At 46.2% G+C, this 18,502-nt stretch overlaps 1 protein-coding gene across 3 annotated transcripts in view; it reads left to right on the top strand.

Moving 5' to 3' along the window:
- Nucleotides 1-283: 283 nt before the first annotated feature.
- The window catches only part of RNF130 (ring finger protein 130), a 134,284-nt gene continuing 116,065 nt past the window's right edge, over nucleotides 284-18,502 (top strand). The window contains exon 1 of one of the 3 annotated variants that reach the window (XM_045795000.2): nucleotides 284-977. In XM_045795000.2, coding sequence (XP_045650956.2) covers nucleotides 518-977 — 460 coding nt within the window. In that variant the 5' untranslated portion in view covers nucleotides 284-517. The remainder of the gene's footprint in view (nucleotides 978-18,502) is intronic. The other 2 variants (XM_045795001.2, XM_045794998.2) reach the window with 2 other exon arrangements.

The following is an 18,502-nucleotide window of genomic DNA, read 5'->3' as shown; positions in this document are numbered from 1 at the left end:
ATGTGAAATCTCATAGACATTTAACTTTTTAAATTAATTATAAATTTTTAACTGTTTTTCCTTTTCATTCTCATTGCAACCTTTTCCACAGCGTTTGGAAAGCTCCCAGGCTCCAGGCCCAGTGCCCATCACGCCCCACGCACGGACAGGGGCCCGCGCGGCTCCGTCCCTCGTGCTGGCGGGCGGGAGCGGGCAGGACCTCGCACGCATGCGCGCGGGGGCGGCGCTGTGCCCCAGGCCTGCGCGTTGCCGCTCGGCCCCTGGGGAGGGGGGTTGGGCTGAGCGGCGGCGAGCGCGCGCCGGAGACGGCAGCCGGGCTAGCGGGACTTTGTGCTCCACAGACCCTCCTTCGGGCGCATCCTCCCGGAACCGCCCCCCAAACCCCTGTCGCTTCCAAGCAAGGCACCCCCGACTCGGCGGGACCAGCCCCATGGAGTGTGTCCGTCCCCACGGCCCCAGAGGGGCCCCGAGGAGACGACTGCGCGCGGCCTGACCCACCATCCTCGCCCACGGGCCCATGCGCGCGTCCCCGCGGGCGGGCCGCGGACGTGAGGGCGGCGAGCGGCGGGGCCGCGGCGCCGAGGAGGGCCGTGCTCGTGCCCGGCCCCGCGCAGGCCGCGCGCGCGCGCTCCCGCCGCAGCGCCGGCCGCGCCCGCCCCGCCTCTCGGCGCCGGCCCTGGAGCCCGGTCCGCGAGCGGCGGCGGCGGCGGCGGCGGCGGCCGGAGGGACGATGAGCGGCGCGGCGCGGGCGGGCCCGGCCCGGCTCGCCGCGCTCGCTCTGCTGACCTGCAGCCTGTGGCCGGCGCGGGCGGACAACGCGAGCCAGGAGTACTACACGGCGCTTATCAACGTGACGGTGCAGGAGCCCGGCCGCGGCGCCCCGCTTACGTTCCGCATCGACCGCGGGCGCTACGGGCTCGACTCACCCAAGGCCGAGGTCCGCGGCCAGGTGCTGGCGCCGCTGCCCATCCACGGAGGTGAGTGCCGGGCCGCGGAGAGCGGAGCCGGCGCGGGGGCGGGCGGCGGCCCCCCGGGGAGCCGGGGCGCGGGGGCGGCGGGCGCGGCGCCCCCACCCCGGCCGGGCTCGCAGCTCCGCTCCGCACCGCTCGGCAGGCGGCCCCGGGGCCGAGGTTTCCGTCGTGTGCAGCCCGGCCTGCTCAGCGGCTGGCACTGAGGCTCCAGACGCGTTTAGGGGGGTTTCTTCTTTTCGGAGGACTTGGAAAACGTTCCTTGTCGCTTAGGTGGCTTGTTTACGGGAGGGCATTGGACTGCGACTTTGAGGGGACAGTTTAGACAAAGGAGGTGGTGGAGGAGCGCAAAACTAATTCATGGTGGGTGAGTTTTAACCTGTCTTTTCGGAATCGGCACGTTTGCTCCCGAAATCCCAGACTTAACGCTGCATTGGATCTCCAAGGATGAGGCCCTTTTCTAACGTGAAAACGTGCCGTTTTTCTTAAGTGGCAAGTGGGAGGAGGGTGGAAGAGGAAAATGGGCATCTTCCCTGTTGCTTTTGGCTCCTGTTCTGCCCCAGTAGTTTGACTGTAATTTGACGCCTGAAAATCTCACATTATGAAGAATCTGATACCGATCGGGACTAGTAGCCAAGTCTTCGGGGCACGGGTGCTGCTGACCAAAGGGGAAATAGATAAGATTTTCAAGAATTGTCTTTGAAGCCATTTGGCTTATCCTCGTGTCTTCCTAAAAACACGGGCTCTAATTATTTGGTATAAAACATGTATTTGTATAAATCACTGGCCATGTTTTAAAGGAATCTTTCTTCCTTTTGATATTTTCTGTGGGTTGTTTTGTTTTTTTGCCCACTGCGAACTTTTTGGAAAATGTCTGCTATCTTCTCCACCCCCACACTCATCCTGAGAATGCTGAGAGGGGATATTTTTTTTTTTAAGCTGCTATTCATTTTAAGATGACCTAAACAAGGCAGCCTAAATAAGGTAATGGTGTTTGTTTTTATCCTCTAAATATTAAAACATCATGCTTCTTCTGAGATCTGTATTTGTATGCTGGCTAAATTGTCCCCAATTTAGACCAGCCCTTTAAAACTTCATTTTTACACCAACAGTCAGGTGCTTAAAGTGCATTTGCATCTCCACTTTGTGAAAAATGGCAGCTAGGGTCCAGCTTGCCCGCAGAAACAACTTTGGGCTTTGGTTCAGTTAGTAAATATTTGTGTCCCTTTTCTGTGCCAGTCACTGTAGTTGGATCACATAACGGTGCCAAACTATGGCACTAACAATGGTAGCCTATTTTCTGGTGCTGAGAACCATGAGGGTCACGTGGAAGGGGAGGAAGAGGAAGAGAGAGAGGCAAGCTGTTCTGGAGCAAGAGCTGGCCCTGTGCAGTGTTTTGAAATCTGTGGTTTTTCTTTGGGGCTTGGTTCCCTCTGGCACCCTAAATCCACGATCCTCACTTTTAGATTCTTGCCTCCAAAGTGTTACATGTGTTAAAACTACTTGTTGCTTGCTTGTCACCCCAAACAAAAGCCCCCGCTTTGAGAAGGCTTGTTTTAGGTGTTGGAATAGAAGGGTATGGGGAGCTCACATGCAACCGATGTGTGGGTGGAGGTTAGGCCTATTCCCTTGTCCTTGGGGCGGTAGCATCACTGTGGGATTCAAGGTTCTGAGGCCTGCTGTTCATATACATACTTGGTGACACCGGGAAACTAAATCGGCTGCGTAACCTCAGTTTCATCAGCAAAATGGAATGATGACATATTTTCCTCAGTAAGGTTGCTGAGAGGTATAAATGGTTCCTGCTTTTTTTTTTTTTTTTTTTTTTTTTTGAGTAGCTCCAACGCGGGGCTTGAACTCTCCACCCTGAAATCAAGACTTGAGCTGAGGTTAAGAGTCAGATACTTTTAACCAACTGAGCCACCCAGGTGCCCCGTGGTTTCTCCATTCTTAGAAAGACCAGATTTGTTAACCTAAGTGAATGTCTAAATTGGTGAGGTTTTAGACCCCACCAAAGTGAACACATTGGGGCAGTGTGTGAAGGCTGAGTCTGGGGTCAGTTTCCTTAAGTGTCTGTCTTCCCCTCCCCTTCTCCGTTCTCTAGGAGCTCATTCTCTTTTTGTACATGAGATTGCTCTATGTTTTCTCATGGTGTGAGTAGTGAGATCCTACAGGTGGTTTGGATCTGACTTCCTACTAAGGGATCTGCACACATGGGTGCTTTCAGTCCAGCAAATACTAACTGAAATCCCTTGTACCACTGGGGGGGGAGACCGAGGGGCAACAGCAGTGAACAAAACAGAAAAAAATCTCTCTTCTGGTTGAAGTGCTAGTAAGGGCCTTTATAAATCAGTTTACCTGTAAATCGTGAAATCCAAGACATTTTCTTGCTTTTGCAGCAGGAACTCAGGAATGTATCTTAAAAACAACAATGGTGGTATAGACCTGTTCAACTTATGCGTGTTTAAGAAATAGCTTACATCAGTGGTGAAAGTGGCTATTCTTGATTTAGTAAGTTTCAAAATTTTATATTTTAAGAAAAAGCATTGCAATTCTAGTGATCTTTACGCTCTTAAATTTTGAATTGAAGAGAATTCTTAGCATGTTTGTTGAGGACTTACTGTGTATTGACAGTAAACAAAGTGATATTCAAATTATACACACAAAAAAGTCATGAGACAGAATTCCTGGCAAAAGCAGCTGTGGGCAATAGATGTGAATCAATCTACCTACCTTTCTTTCTTTCTTTATTTCAAGTAGGCTCTATACCCAGCATGGGGCTTGAATTCACCACCCTGAGATCAGGAGTCACATGCTCTGCCCCCTTAGCCAGCCAGGAGCCCCTAGATGTGAAATTAATGAAAATGCATTTTGAGGATAAGTGTTTGGTACTAATGAACATAAAGACAATAACTTCACATTATCCTGGAGCTTAACATGGTGGCTCATTTTAACTCTATGACTTGATCGGTGAAATATTAGAAACCTTTCTTATTTTGTAGTGCTAGTATCAATTAGGCATGTATGAATTTCTGAGCAAAATTTATTTGCCCTATGTCCTTAAAGGATAAACGGGCAACTTTTTCTTTAGATGCTTTGGTAGTTTTAAAGTACATTTTGGGAAGTGTTAAACTTTATAAAACAGTAAGTGTTCCACTTTGACTATCTATTCTTTGTCTTTAAATTGAATGCATTTGTAAATGGAGATTTCATTTGTCTGGTGCTAAGGAGTTTCACGTTTTAGCTGAGAAAGAATTCATTTTTAGAAATGGGCCTTTAAAGCGACATGTCTTGTATTTATTTGCAGATTCCAGTTGCTTGCTTATTACTAATTTACTGAAAGGGTGGGCTTAGAGCTAGAAACAAATGTAAACCAGCGAGTGCCTACTGCAGAGCAGACACTGTAACTGTGCTCTGTGTGTACACACACTAACTTTTTGTCTGAGCCTGGAGTGGGGGGTTGGGAAGGAGAAGGCCCTGTGTTGATGATGTCATTGTGTCTGCAGATGTGCTGGTGGGAAGAATCTGGTGTCAGCCACTTTTTGCTTTGCGTAGAAATTTTGAGGATTTGATATTACAGCCTGAGAGAACAATTTTACCAAATGTTCAGCTTTGGAGGGGGGAAAGGGTATCTTGCTGACTGTACAGATACAATAAAATTTAAAAGAAAAATTTAGGTTTAAGAAAGTGATTCTGTGGGATGAATCCATTAAACCTGAACATGGTTTTTAAAATTCTGTTAAAGAGTGAAGGAGATTGATGTGGAAATAAGACCTTGGATGAAAGCGGTCCTGTAATGTTGGAATTCATTCATAATGGCAAAGGCAGGGACTACTGGAGATAGTAGTCTTCAGGGATTTCAGAATATTGAGAGAAAAAATAGGTATGCTCCTGGGAGCAGGGACTCTGAAAGGAAAGAGAATTCAAAAGGAGCTGGAGGTTCTAAAAACCAGATTTTAACATAAATAACCAAGCAAGCAGATAAAGGAGATATATACAATAAATTATATTTATGTTGAGTTTTACAATTTTTTAAAGATTTTATTTATTTGAGAGAGAGCAGGAGTGGGGGGGCTGCAGACTCCCCGCTGAGCAGGGAGCCCAATGTAGGGCTCCATCCCAGGACCCTGGGATCATGGCATGAGCTGAAGGCAGATGCTTAACTGACTGAGCCACCCAGGAGCACCTATATTGAATTTTACAATTTAGAAAATGGTTTTACATACCATATTCTTCCTTCACTTTTGGATAATCCATTGGCATATAAATATTTGAATTTTCTTTTTAAAGATTTTACTTATTTATTTGACAGAGAGAGACAGCCAGCGAGAGAGGGAACACAAGCAGGGGGAGTGGGAGAGGAAGAAGCAGGCTCATAGCGGAGGAGCCTGATGCAGGGCTCGATCCCAGAACTCCAGGATCACGCCCTGAGCCCAAGGCAGATGCTTAATGACTGCGCCACCCAGGCGCCCCTATTTGAATATTTTTAAAAACACATTTGACCTTCCCACCAAATATCCATCCTGCTACCATTCCATTTCCCTGTTTCTCTTAATGGCAAAGCTTCTCATAAGTGTCCATATTTGCTGCCTTCAGTTTTTCCTCCTGTTTTTCACGTTGTGAAGATCTTTGATTGCTGTGCCAGTGATTTTGATAAAGACATGGCATATTTAAATGTATTGGCCTACAGAATCCCTAGGGTCTCAATGTGTGGAATGGTGGATTGAAACTAAGAAAAAAATTAATGGGAATGAATAAATAGTCCTGAATTCCGGTAAAAAAAAAAAATCGCCCCCATTAAAGGGTGTTGAAGGGAGATAAGGCTTAGCTGCCTTTAGCGGGACGGGTCCTCCCCAGTCTCCATGCATCTGGGCATCTGGATCCTGGCCAGTGCTGGTCCTGCTTCATAGAGGCCAGGCCCACCTCTAGTTTATGTTCAGTTCTGCATATGAGTTTTAAAAGATGGACAAACCACAGAGCATTGTTTTAAACGTTATAAAAGAGAAATCCTTCATTTGGAGGAAGGTCAGATTAAAGTTGACTTCTCAGATTCACCTATGAAGGAGAGTGGTTCTTTTCAAACCAGTCACATGGCTTCATGTGTGTACGTTTATGCACACACATACTGTTTACACGTTAGAATTTGTTTTGTAAGATTATCTTTTCAATTGAACAATTTAACAGAAGATGTGCAGTGTATCAAATCTTCGTCTCTCCTAGACAGATTTGAATTTTGACAACAATTGAAAGTTATTTGGGGGCAGTTCTTTTTTATGTGCTGGTGAGAATTCTCAAGAGAGGAAGTCTGCTGTGTTTCAGGCCATGTCGGCGGCATCTGTGGGATGAATGGGTAGTCCTCAGAGCTGATTCTTTTGAGTATTTAAGTCTAACAGTCTTGACTTATTTACAGAATGAAACTGCTTTTCAAGACCATCAACATTTGTTTGTTTTATCATCCTTGGAATATTTTATACACTGGATATTATTTTCTAAAAATTGTGTAGCTTTCTTTACTGTTGGAAGCAGTTTTGAATAAAACAAAGGGAGCTCTTTAAATGCAAAATGGCATAAATACAAAAGTACTTAAGAAGTACCTACTCTGGGGGCTCCTGGGTGGCTCAGTCGGTTAAGTGTCTGCCTTCGGTCCAGGTCATGATCCTGGGGTCCTGGGATCGAGCCCTGCATTGGGCTCTCTGCTTAGCCGGAAGTCTGCTTCTCCCTCTTCCCCCCCACTTGCGTGCTCTCTCTCTCTGTCGCTATCTCTGTTTCTCTCTCAAATAAATTAAAATCTTTTTTAAAAAAAGTACCTACTCTGTGCTTGTGTTGTACAAATCCTGTAGTGTGTGCCGAGGGTGCGGTACGTACTTCCTGCCTGGGAGAGCTTAGCCTTCTTGTTGAGATCAGCTTTGTCTGGGTGGCACCGCCAGAACGTGCCATTGTGTGAGAAGGCGAGGGCTGGGGGGCGTTTTTCTAAAGCAGGGGTCTGCACACCACAGCCACCTGTTACTGTAAACAGACCATGGAAGACGGCTGTGGCCGTTTGTTCCTGTGTCTTTGGCTGCTTTGAATTGGGTGGTTGTGACAGGAGTCTTTGTGGCCTGCGGGCCTAAACTGCATAGTTTCTGGCCCTTTAAGAACACGTTTGACAATCTGTGTTCTTAAAGTTCATTTATACCTTAGTTTTTCCCATGAAAACCTATGTTATGGATTTATGGATGAGGGTTTGATTCCTAAATTGCCACAGACTGTGAGCTCCTGGCAGTTAGGGACAATGTCTTCTTTGTTTCAGTCCACACCTAGGACTGTGCCTGGCACTAGCAAGCCACTGGAATATATGACTGCATTTAATCCTGTGCTATTTGGTCTGGTGGTGAAACTGATGGCAGGCTTTGTAGGAAGGTGAGGGGGAGGTGGTGATGGGCGGAGTATACTGTAGGCCTCTGTTAGTGTGCTACATTGTAAATGGCACGAAGACCAGAAAAACAAAAAATGGTTTGGACGTGTAGTCTGGAAAGGTTTCATTGAAAATGTGGAATTTGAAGTCAACCTTGATTAGTTCTCTTTCCAGCCATAATGGAGTCAAAGGGACCAGATTTACTTCCCCACCTAAAATGACTAGAAAACCTGACAAAGTTACGAAACAGCAGTTTTAGAAATAGGTCAACAAAGAGTACAAGACAGTGATCCCTGAGAGAAAGGAAATAAACAATGGAGCCATATGACTGCCCCAGCTTACAGCCTGGAGAGTTTCCATGTTGCAGTGCAAGGGAGGGGAATCCAGAAGGAACCCGGTGGGCTCCTTGAGTTGCCAAGACCGAGTTCAGAGCTCAAGGAGGCCAAGGGAATTGGGATGGGCTTGGATATGCAAAGAGATAAAGTACCAGACAGGAGGGAACTGCGCAGACAGTGAGCTCTGGAGAGCTGCAACAGGCCCCCTCACGTCTTTGGTTGAGTACTGATCTGTATATTTTATGAAAAACTGTCAGAAATTAGCAGATGGAAGAACTCTCAGAGTTCCCATGAGGCTGGGGATAGTTCATAATCTCATTGATGAGTGTAGGGAGACCGTCTAACGCACAGGGCATGGAGCAAGGCCACATTAGCCCTAAATAAAAGCCTGTTCTGGACCCCACCTAACAAAGCGTAGAAGCATACTTTAAAAGGATCGGACTGATTCCAAGTAACTGATCCAGATCAAAGCCCAGCAATAGTTAAAGGGATGCAACGACATCTGGGTCCCAAAAACAAAATCCAAGACCAGTATCCAGTCAAAAATTACCAGGCATGCTAAGAAACAGACAAAAACAGTCCGTAGCAAGAGGCCCAGAAATAGAACAAACGATGGAGTTGCAGATAAGGAGGTTAAAGCAGCTATTACAGATCTACCCAGTTTCTTTGAGGGTGTAAAAGAAAATACGCACGTGATGAGGAGAGAAATGGATAGAGAAGACCCACATCAGACTTGTAGCCATGAACTCAGACTTGAAAAGGTTTATGTCGGTAGAGAAAAGAAGAGGATGTTTGCGGCTCTGGTGCTTGCAGTGTATCCCAGGCAGAGATGCGTGGCTGACACGCTGTGTCCCCGCACTGTGGACTGAGGATGATGCTGGTACTGTACAGGGACTGTCCTTTGATAACAGCCCTAGGTGGTTACGGGTTTGGGGAATTCAGGGTCCTCCAGTCTCTCCCTTAGTGTCTTTTTTCTTTAGAGCTCTCTACGCAATTGGAAATTATATATCTGGTTGGTTTGTTTCTGAGGGCGGGGTGCAGTTTCTTTGTCCACTCTTGTGTATTCAGTGCTTCGTGTGGTACCTGGAGCATAGTAGGCTGTTAGCGTTGGGTGATTAGCACGGGATGGGTTAAAGCAGGTGAGGGAACCCGGCAGCCGAGCGGCCGTGGGGATTCAGCAGAGCTGGCATGCGATGTGTCTGACCGCAGCGTCCATACTTGAACCACTTTCTTGTACTGCTTCCCAGGTGGGTTTAATAAATTATGATCTATGCACTCAGTGGAGTGTTACACAGCCATTAAAGGGGATCGTGAAAGTTGCGTATATCCTACAAAAATAAATGTACAGTGATTGAACTGTGACTGTGTTGAATTTGTTTACAGTGGACAAGGACTCAAAGTCATGTGCAAAAATAAAACTGGTTGTGTTATATTGATTGGATTGTGGGTGACATTTCTCATTTTCTTTTCTTTCTCTCTTTTTGAAATTGTCAATTTTCAGTACCAAAACCTTCATAGAGGAAAAGTCATACTTCCCAAAGGGAACAAGTCAGTGTCAACAGGTTGGTTTTCTATTTGTTTATTTCCTAGCTATAAGAAGAATGGGATGAATTCCAAGCCACAGTCAGAAAGTGTAGGAAACTAGAAGATACCAGACGTATATTGAAAAGGGCATGTTTTTCCCTCGTAAGAAAAAAGGAACTCCAAGACCCAGAGTACTTAGTCCAAATGTGAAACAAGTAAAATGTGGCACGATTTTGAGTAGATCCTAGAAAGGATTTTTAGCGGATCCTAGAAAGAGAAGTGGAATGCTAGCACGGGGCCTGGCTGTTCTATAACATTTCTGTAGTGATGATATTAATACTTCAGTGGTTTTGTTGGTTTTCACTGTTTAAAATCAATCTGCAGTTAAAGCGTAGAAGCCTCTATTAGTTGTAGAACAGAAAGTAAACATTACCAACCTTAAGAATATACCACTATAAATAGATGATGAAGGGGGAGAGATGGAAGAGAGAAAACACGGGTCAGGAGCGGGTGAGGGCCAGTGTCTTCATCTCTCCACACAAGGTGAGCATTCAGGAGGGTGTCTGTAGCTGCAGATGCCGGGAGGGTTTAGCCACAGAGGAAAATCAGGAAGTAGCAAAATCAGGAGAGAGGGAAGATGGCAAAGGCTCCGTGAGCAAAATCTTGATTTGTGACCTCAAAAATCCATAACGTCTAACGGTGAAATAATGGCAGTAAGCCTTTTTGGAACTATGGAGGGTAACCACCAGGAGACCTAAAAACAGAACTTAAAAGTGGATGCCTTTTGGGACTTGGGACGATGGGGCGAATGCGGCAGATGCTCTTCACTGTATGCCGTTGGGTGAATTTGTCTTTTCTGCGTGTGGATGCTAAGATCCCCACTCTTTCCCCTTTCCACGCTGCAACTGAATTCTGCTCCCACCCCTTTTTTCCTTTGCCGAAGCTCCCTGGTTTCCCAGCATCTGCGGTCTTCTGCAGCTCCAGGGCCCTGCTGTGGAACGTAGGGTTCTGCAGAAACTAAGCACTGTCTCCGGGGTGTTCCTGCTTAGCTGGCACCAACAGACTCTGAAGTCAGAAAACACTGCCATTGAATTAGCCGATTTCATTTCATAAACAGCTCTTCGTCTGTAGACCCTAAAGTAATTTATTATAGAAGCTGCTATGTTGGCTCATTGTGTTTCCCTTTTCTCTCGCAACTACCTTCCTCGTCAGTTAGTCATGATAAGGCCTCAGCATTGATTGAGCATTGGATGACCCCATCCCTTGGCCCGCGTTGGAGCTCTTCCAGCCCCCTCTGGGCTTCCCACCTCTCTCCTTATTTGATGTAGAGTCCATGATTCTTCATGATAATCACCCCTTTTCCCTCTATTCTATATCACACTCACTTGGCAAAATCTGAGTCCCCGGTGAACCGCGTCCATCATTCATCTTCTCTGCGCTTCGTGTTGCCACGCAGCTGAATGTTGCTGGAGAAAATCTGAACGGCCCAGCTGACCAAGGTTTCTTAACATAAAGTTTAAACAAACGAGCACTTAACAATGTTCAGTAATCCAAAAGCATTTGTTTTAAGTTTTTTATTTATTTAAGGTATTTCTATACCCAATGTGGGCTCAGACTCACAACCCCGAGATCAAGAGTTGCACGTTCCTCCAACCAAGCCAGCCAGGCGCCCCCCCCCCCCCCAAAATATTTTCTTCTAAAGAAGTGAGACAGCTTTTTGAGGCAATAATTTTCTCTCTTTCCAATGCCTGCTGTTGTCTCTTCCTCTTTACCTTCAGCCTGGTCTCCTCTTCTGAGCCCTGGAGTCACATATTCAGCTCTGCCTGCTTGGTATCTTCAACCTAAATGTCTCAAGGATGTCTCTGGATTGACTAGCCTCAGATGGAGCTTTTGATATATTTTTTTGCCTTCCTGTCTGTCTGCTCCCCCTGCTCCCCAGTCTTCCCCATCTCAGTAAATGACATCACTGTCCGCTCTTCATATTTAAACAAATTTAGGAGTCATCCTTGCTGCTTTTCCTAACAATCCACATCCGATCTTTCCTCCACAGTTCACTTTCAGGACTACAGAATACACATCTCTCTCTCTTGCTTGCCATTCCCCCTCCTGCCACCTCGGTATAGGCAACTCTCACCTCTTACCCTTTCCTGGTCTCCCGGCCTCTTCTCTTAACTCCCATCAATCTTTTCTCCCTACAGTAGCCCAAATGATTTTGAAGCTTCGACATGAAATCATAACACTCCCTGCTTAACCCCCTTCAGCGTCTTCTCATCGTCCTCAGAATGGAAACCAGAGCTCCTTGCTGTGGTGTACTCCCGTCGCTCCCGCCGCTCGGCTCACCAGGCCGAAGCTGTTCTGATGTTCCTTACTTCCTAGAGCTTCTGAGTTTTCTTCACTGTGCGTACCTCCTGGCTGCCGTCCCACCCACCTCCACTTCCTACTCCCCCATACAGTGTTTGCCGTACTAACGGAGCTTTACAGTTCTTTGGTTCTGTATAATGGCCAATTAAAGGGGCAGACAGAGACACGGGAGAAGGAGTACAGACTGTGAGAACTTACGGTCATCGGTGATTCTCAAGTCTGGCCACCCGTCTGAAGCCTCAGCATTCCTGTCCGGTGATTGTACAGCGCCAGCATGGGCAGATGAGTGACAGAAACCCACCACGTTCATCTCTGGGAAACAGTGTTAGGGAGTTTTTCGTCTGGGAAAAAAAAATGGGTTCGAGTATTTGTAGGCAGTAGTTGATTTCCTTGTTTGATTCAAGCCCTCTGACCGTTCGGCTTTATATCCCTATTTCTTTGGACCATTCTTAAGAATATGGTGTCATAAACGTCAGAATGCGTTTGTCTGTCAATATTCCACTTAAAGGATGCAGTGGGTTGAATAGTGTCCCATAAAAGTTCATGTCCACCTGGAATCTCGGAGTGCGACCTTATTTGGAAATAGGATCTTGACGAATGTTAAGTTGTTAAAGATCGAGATAAGATCATAGTAGTTTGGGGTGGGCCTTAAATCCAACGTGGGTGTCCTTATAAGGAGAGGAGAGGATTCAGAGAGGCACAGAGTGAAAAAGGCCACAAGAAGAGAGAGGGAAATAGAGGTCGCAGTTACGCTGTCAGCGCCGGCACACGCCAAGGATTGCTGGCGAGCCCTAGAAGCTGGGAGAGAGATGTGGGACCGTTTCTCCCGTGGAGCCTTCAGAAGGAGCTAACCCTGCTAACCCTTTGACTTCAACTTCTGGCTTCCAGAACTGCCAGACAATACATTTCTTGTTTTAAGCCACCAAGTCTGTGGTCATTTGTTACGGCAGCCCTCGGAAATGAATACAGAAGCAGCCCCAGACTGGACTCAGTAATGCATTTGGTTTGCCCAAGCAGAAAAGAGTAGAACTGCTTTTTTCCATAATGCTGGACACCTGCCTAGAGTCCTGTAAGTTATTTTGGTAGCTCTAATCACTGACTCATACTGAGCTTACCGTTGATTAAACCTTCTAAGTCTTTTTCAGTGGCTGCCCTAAGCTGTGTGATTTTTATCTTCACTGGCTGCAGCCTGTTCACTCAGCCTTTCAAGATACTCTGAATCCTGATGTGTCCCCCGCAGTCTTTACTCTTTCCAGCGGCTTTGTGTCAACAGTGGATGTGATGAGCACCCTTTCTGGATCTTCATCTAAGTCAGGTCTTAACCTTCCGGGCTTATGGATCCTCTTTAAGACTTTAATGAAAGCCATGGAGCTTTCTGCCAAAAAATACATATTTACATAGATAATACACAAAACTTTCAGTAAGGTTTAGAGAGTTCAGATACCTCTTGAAGCCCTAAGTGGTCCATGAACCCAGAGTTTAGGATCCCTGCTCTGTGTAATCCAGTATTGAAGAATGTGAATGAGCAGACCCTGATAGTGTGTTGCTCAGAACCTTCTAAGATGGTTGACCTCGGGGGGGCGCCTGGGTGGCACAGCGGTTAAGCGTCTGCCTTCGGCTCAGGGCGTGATCCCGGCGTTGTGGGATCGAGCCCCACATCAGGCTCCTCCACTATGAGCCTGCTTCTTCCTCTCCCATTCCCCCTGCTTGTGTTCCCTCTCTCGCTGGCTATCTCTATCTCTGTCGAGTAAATAAATAAAAAATCTTAAAAAAAAAAAAAAAAAAAGATGGTTGACCTCTGGTGGACCCATTCATCAGCACGTTTGGGGCACGGGCATGCCGTAGAGTTTTCTAACTTACTTCATTGACTTTGCATTTGGTGCCTGGTTCTTAGTGTTATGATATCATAAAAGATGTAATCAGGTGTTTTGATGGAAAGAACAAAGGTATTTATTGATTCTCTTCCGGATTTGCTAGGTCAGGAGCTATGGCAAGGAAGGAAAAGAAGTGGAGCTTTCATGGCTCAGCCATAGTGTGTTAATTTTCTGTTGCCACTGGAACCAGTTACCACAAACCAGCTGGCTTAAAACAACACAGATTAATCGTCTTACAGTTCTGTCAGTGAGAAGCCCAAAATCAGGTCTCACTAGGCTAAAATCAAGGCACTGGCAATCCTGCACTTTTCCCGGAGGCTCTAAGGGAGAATCCGTTCTCTTCGTTTCCCATCTTCTAGGGGCTGCCTGCATTCCTTGGCTCATGGCCCTTCCTCTGTCTTCAGAAGCTGTAGGGAGGCATCTGCAGGCTCTATCTGACCTCCTGCCTCTCTCTTGCACATTTCAAAGACCCCGTTGATGACCTTAGGCCCACCCACACAGTCCAGGGTAATCTCTTTATTTTAGAGTCAGCTGAAGAGCAACCTCCATTCCCTCGTTCTGCGAAACCTAACATATTCACAGGTCCCATTCAGGGGGAGGGGGGAGCGGCATTCTGCCTTTCATACATCATGGACTTGGGCTAGCTCCCCGTGATTACAGCCTTCTCTTCTCCGGGTCTGCACTTACTCTTTTAATAATAACTTCTGAAATTTTGCCAAGGATCAGCAGTTCCCTAGCACATCCATAATTTGCACAATCCACCTTCATCACTTTGTAAACAGTGGAGTGCTATTTACACAGGTTACTTTTCTAATGTCACTCTTCCGGGATTCACCAGACTGATTCATCTGGATCAGAAATCCTGAACTCATGTGGGGCACCTGCTTCAAATCCTTATTCAGCAAATACTCATTCAGTACCTACTGTGTGGCAGGCAGGACGAGAAGTTCCTGCGTGCTGTCTGGGCGGGGAGCAAGGTGAGTCAGCCCCTGTGTATTGTCTAGTGGTGAAAACAGACATTGGACAGGTGATAACACAAGTAATTGTTCATTACTCATTCTTGGGGAAAGTACCAGGATGCCAAGAGGGCATAAATGAGAGTGCTAGCCCAGTCCAGGATGGTCAGGGAAGGCTCCTCTGAAGAAATGTTAAAGCTGAGACTAATGCATGAGCGCATATTAAACTAAGAGGGGCACAGAAAGGAAGACCGTTCCAGGGCCGGGGATCCTATATGAAGACCAAAAGATACAAAAAACCTTTGGTTTGCTGGAGGAAATGAAAGGAGTAATTTATAGACTAAGGGGAAATTGGTATACAGTAGAGGTGAAAGGGTGGGTCAGTACTTTCTAGGCTGTGTTAGGATTTTTGACTTTAAGAAGAACAGAAAACTTCTGAAGGGTTTGCTGGTTTGTTTGTTAAATGTTCCGTTGTGGTAAAATACAGACAATACAAAATTTACCATCGTAACCATTTTTTAAATGTACAGCTCAGTAGTGTTACGTGTATTCACATTGTTGTACAAGCAATCTCTAGAACTCTTTATCTTGCAAAACTGAAACTCCCCGTTTCCCCTCCACCAGCCCTGGCAACCGCCCTTCTACTTTCTGTCTGAAATCTGACTGCTCTAGGAACCTCCTAGAAGTAGAATCACACGGTATTTGTCGTTTTGCGACTGACTTGTTTTCCCTTCGCGTAATGTCCTCAGCGTCCGCCCATGTCGTAGGGTGTGTCAGAGCACCGTTGAAGGGTTTTAACCTGAGGAGTGGGCTAGCCCGGTTTTTTCTTTGAATTAACATATTTAGCGATTACCGACACAGAAGAATACACAGTCGTTAAGTTTACAGCTTGATGAGTTACCGTGGCATACACACTGTGATGTAACCCCAAACCTGGTCATGAACGTGAGCGTCACCAGCTCCACGGGGTTCCCCAGAAGCCCCCTGTCAATCACGACACCCCCTCCCGCCCTCCCCGGCCCGAACACCACGGACTGTGCCCGTTGTTTCACTTTGCGTGCAGAGGGCTTGCTCCCATCGCCACTGTGTGAGGCACACGCTTGTTACCCCCCCGTAGAGTGGTTTTGTCAGTGGCCCCGAGCGTGGGTAGGTCACAGTTTATCCGCGCCTCTGTTGATGGGTTGTCTGCTTTGTGGCTGTTACAGCTGATGCTTTCGTGCACCCTGTGGACACATATGGAGCGTTTTAGGGGGTGCTCAGGAGGGCACTGTCCTCTCCCTCTCAGTTTTCTTTCAGGCCCAGGATGTCCAAGACAGTTCATCGTCTTTCCTCCAAAACTCTGTTCCTCCTCCCATGTGTGCTGTTTCAGTCAACAGCACCACCTTCTACCCAGGGTGTTGTGCCAGAAACAGAGACACCTTCTTCAGGCCTCCAGCCCCCGTATCTAATTACTTACCAAGTCTTGTTATCCAGATTCCTGAGTGTCTCTAAAATGTGTCCACTTCTCCCCACATCTACTGCAGACTACTGTCATCTATCCAGACTATGGTCTCCTGACAGGCGTCCTTGTGTCTGCTGTCACCCACTCTAACCCATTCCCTATGGTGCGGGAACACAGACTGTCTTGCTCGCGCATCTACATGTATCCCCAGTATTGTGCTTATTATACTTATGAATGTGACGCTGTGCTCTTGGTGTTCTCTGATACAGCATCTTAAGGCCCAGCACTTAGGTCAACAGCTATAATAAATCTGTATTTCTAGTAGTCTTCATGTTAATTTCTAACTTTTTTGCTTTATTTTCCAAATCTGATTAGTTGGGTTTGGGGGTTTTGGGGTTTTTGTTTATGTTTTTCCATTTCATGGTGACTAAAAAGAGCTTGTAAAGCAGTAGAAATGTCAGTTCTGCCAATTTTTGCAGGGCATTTCTTTTTTTAAGATTTTATTTATTTATTTGACAGAGAGAGAGACAGCCAACGAGAGAGGGAACACAAGCAGGGGGAGTGGGAGAGGAAGAAGCAGGCTCATAGCAGAGGAGCCTGATGTGGGGCTCAATCCCATAATGCCGGGATCACGCCCTGAGCCGAAGGCAGACGCTTAACGACTGTGCCACCCAGGCGCCCCTGCAGGGCATTTTTAAAAAGGCATTTGTCTAATAAATGAGGGACTTTTGAGTTAAAAGTAGATGCTCTCATCCGTAAATCCATGTAACTCAGCTATTTTACTGTAAGGTGAAAACAGACACGTGTGAGGGAGTCACTGCTATCCTCTTCACATTTGTCGGATCCCACTCAGGACACCTCAGATACCGTTTGTAGGAGACACAACAGTGAGACACAGATTGAGAAAGGCACCCAGTGTTAATCCATAATGAAACATCGGTAAAGCTTCGTTTCTTATTACCTATAACAGAATGATTTTCTTTTTTTAACTCAAGTAAACTTAGAAAGGTCAGTGGATATAAGATCAATACAAATACAAAAAAGAAGTTAATTGTGCTTCTATATGCCAGGAACAAGCAATTAGACAATAAATTTTTTAAAATACCATTTAAAATGGCATTGGCACCGAAAACTACAAAACATTGTCACAAGAAATTAAAGATCTAACTAAGGGGAGAGACGTCCCATATTCATGGATCCAAGGGCTTACTATTGTTAATATGGCTGATTGACTTACAGGTTCAACATAATCCTAAGAAAATACCAGCTGGATTTTTGCAGATTGACAGGCTGGTTCTAAAATTCACGTGGACCCTGAATAGTCAAAACAATCTTGAACAAGAAGAACAAGATCAGAGGGCTCACATTTCCCGATTTCAGAACTTACTACAAGACAGTGTGGTACTGGCACAGACCTGCAGATCAATGTGATAGAAGTGGTATCCAAAAAACCTTACATTTATGATCAATTGATTGTTGACCAAGATGCCAAGACAATTCAGTGGGGAAGAGAACAGTCTTTTCAACAGAAGGTGCTGGGAAGACTGGATAGCCAGGAGGACTGAAGGGGACAGAGAGGAGGCCAAAGAAATGTGCACTTCTCACAGTTAAGTGGTTCGCCCCCCACTGACACTGCTGAGCAGGGTGTTTGCAGAGGGCTAGAAAATTTCCTCTGTCTGGTGATGTAGAAGCACAGTGACTAGAAATTTAGAAGAAAGCAGCCCTACTATTCTCTGAGTTCGCCAACCCCAGGGCAAAGAAAGCTGGGTAATTACAGGTCATCTTAATGGAATGAGAGATTTCTTGGAGAAGCCAGCATGAGCGCACCAGCTACAAACAGCAGTTTCACCGGGACGAGAGTGCATCACAGAGAAACCTACCCCGAGAATCTGTAGGTGGGCTTTCCAACAGTCTCTGCACCCAGCTGCAGTGTCCTTTAGTCTTGCTCTGATGGTCACCCTTCTCAGGTTCTGCTCCTTGACAGAGGAAACAAAAGCAAAAAAACGTTTTGGGAAATGTTTTCATCCACTGTTTTGTTGACCCCGCAAGTAGACCTATTCCTTTCCTACTTTTCTTGCTGTGAAAAAAACTTTTAAAGAAATGTTTTGGGAAGGGGTTGAGGGAAGCCACTTTGCTTGTTCCTGTCATTATTTGCAATCTTTAACTCTTCCTGGGCTTTTTGATTTTTGGGAAAAAAAAAAATTGTAAGTCTGCACTGTCATCCTGCGTTTGCCTCTACAGCTTTTGTGTGAGTCTTTTATTATCTTGTGCATTCTTGTTGGTTTCTTCATTATCTTTCTCATCGGTTTCTTCATTATCTTTCTCATCAGGATGATTTGTCATTACCCAGCTATCTTTGCCCTAGGTTTTGCAAACTCTGTAATGATGGGTTGCTTTCTTCTGAGTTACTAGTCACTCTGCACTCTGGGCGTGTGTTGGGTTCTGGGTTGCAGTTTCCCCTGGTTGTCCCTAGCCATTATCTTGTTGGAGATGAAGTGAATGGTAAAGCAGATCACAAACTTGTTAGACACCCTGCTTTTAGCTGAACAAGATCTCCACAGTTCTGTAGATCCTTGACACCCATCAGTACTCTCTCTTGTCTGCCAGCTTGGTGACCTGTTAAGAACTTTCATATTTACTCTGTTTGGC

The sequence above is a fragment of the Ursus americanus genome, chromosome 5 (assembly GCF_024610735.1).
Source record: "Ursus americanus isolate L20-20 chromosome 5, mUrsAme1.1.p, whole genome shotgun sequence".
Lineage (NCBI taxonomy): Eukaryota > Metazoa > Chordata > Mammalia > Carnivora > Ursidae > Ursus > Ursus americanus.
Note: the sequence above shows the minus strand (reverse complement) of the source record. Positions and strands in the feature narration are given on the sequence as shown.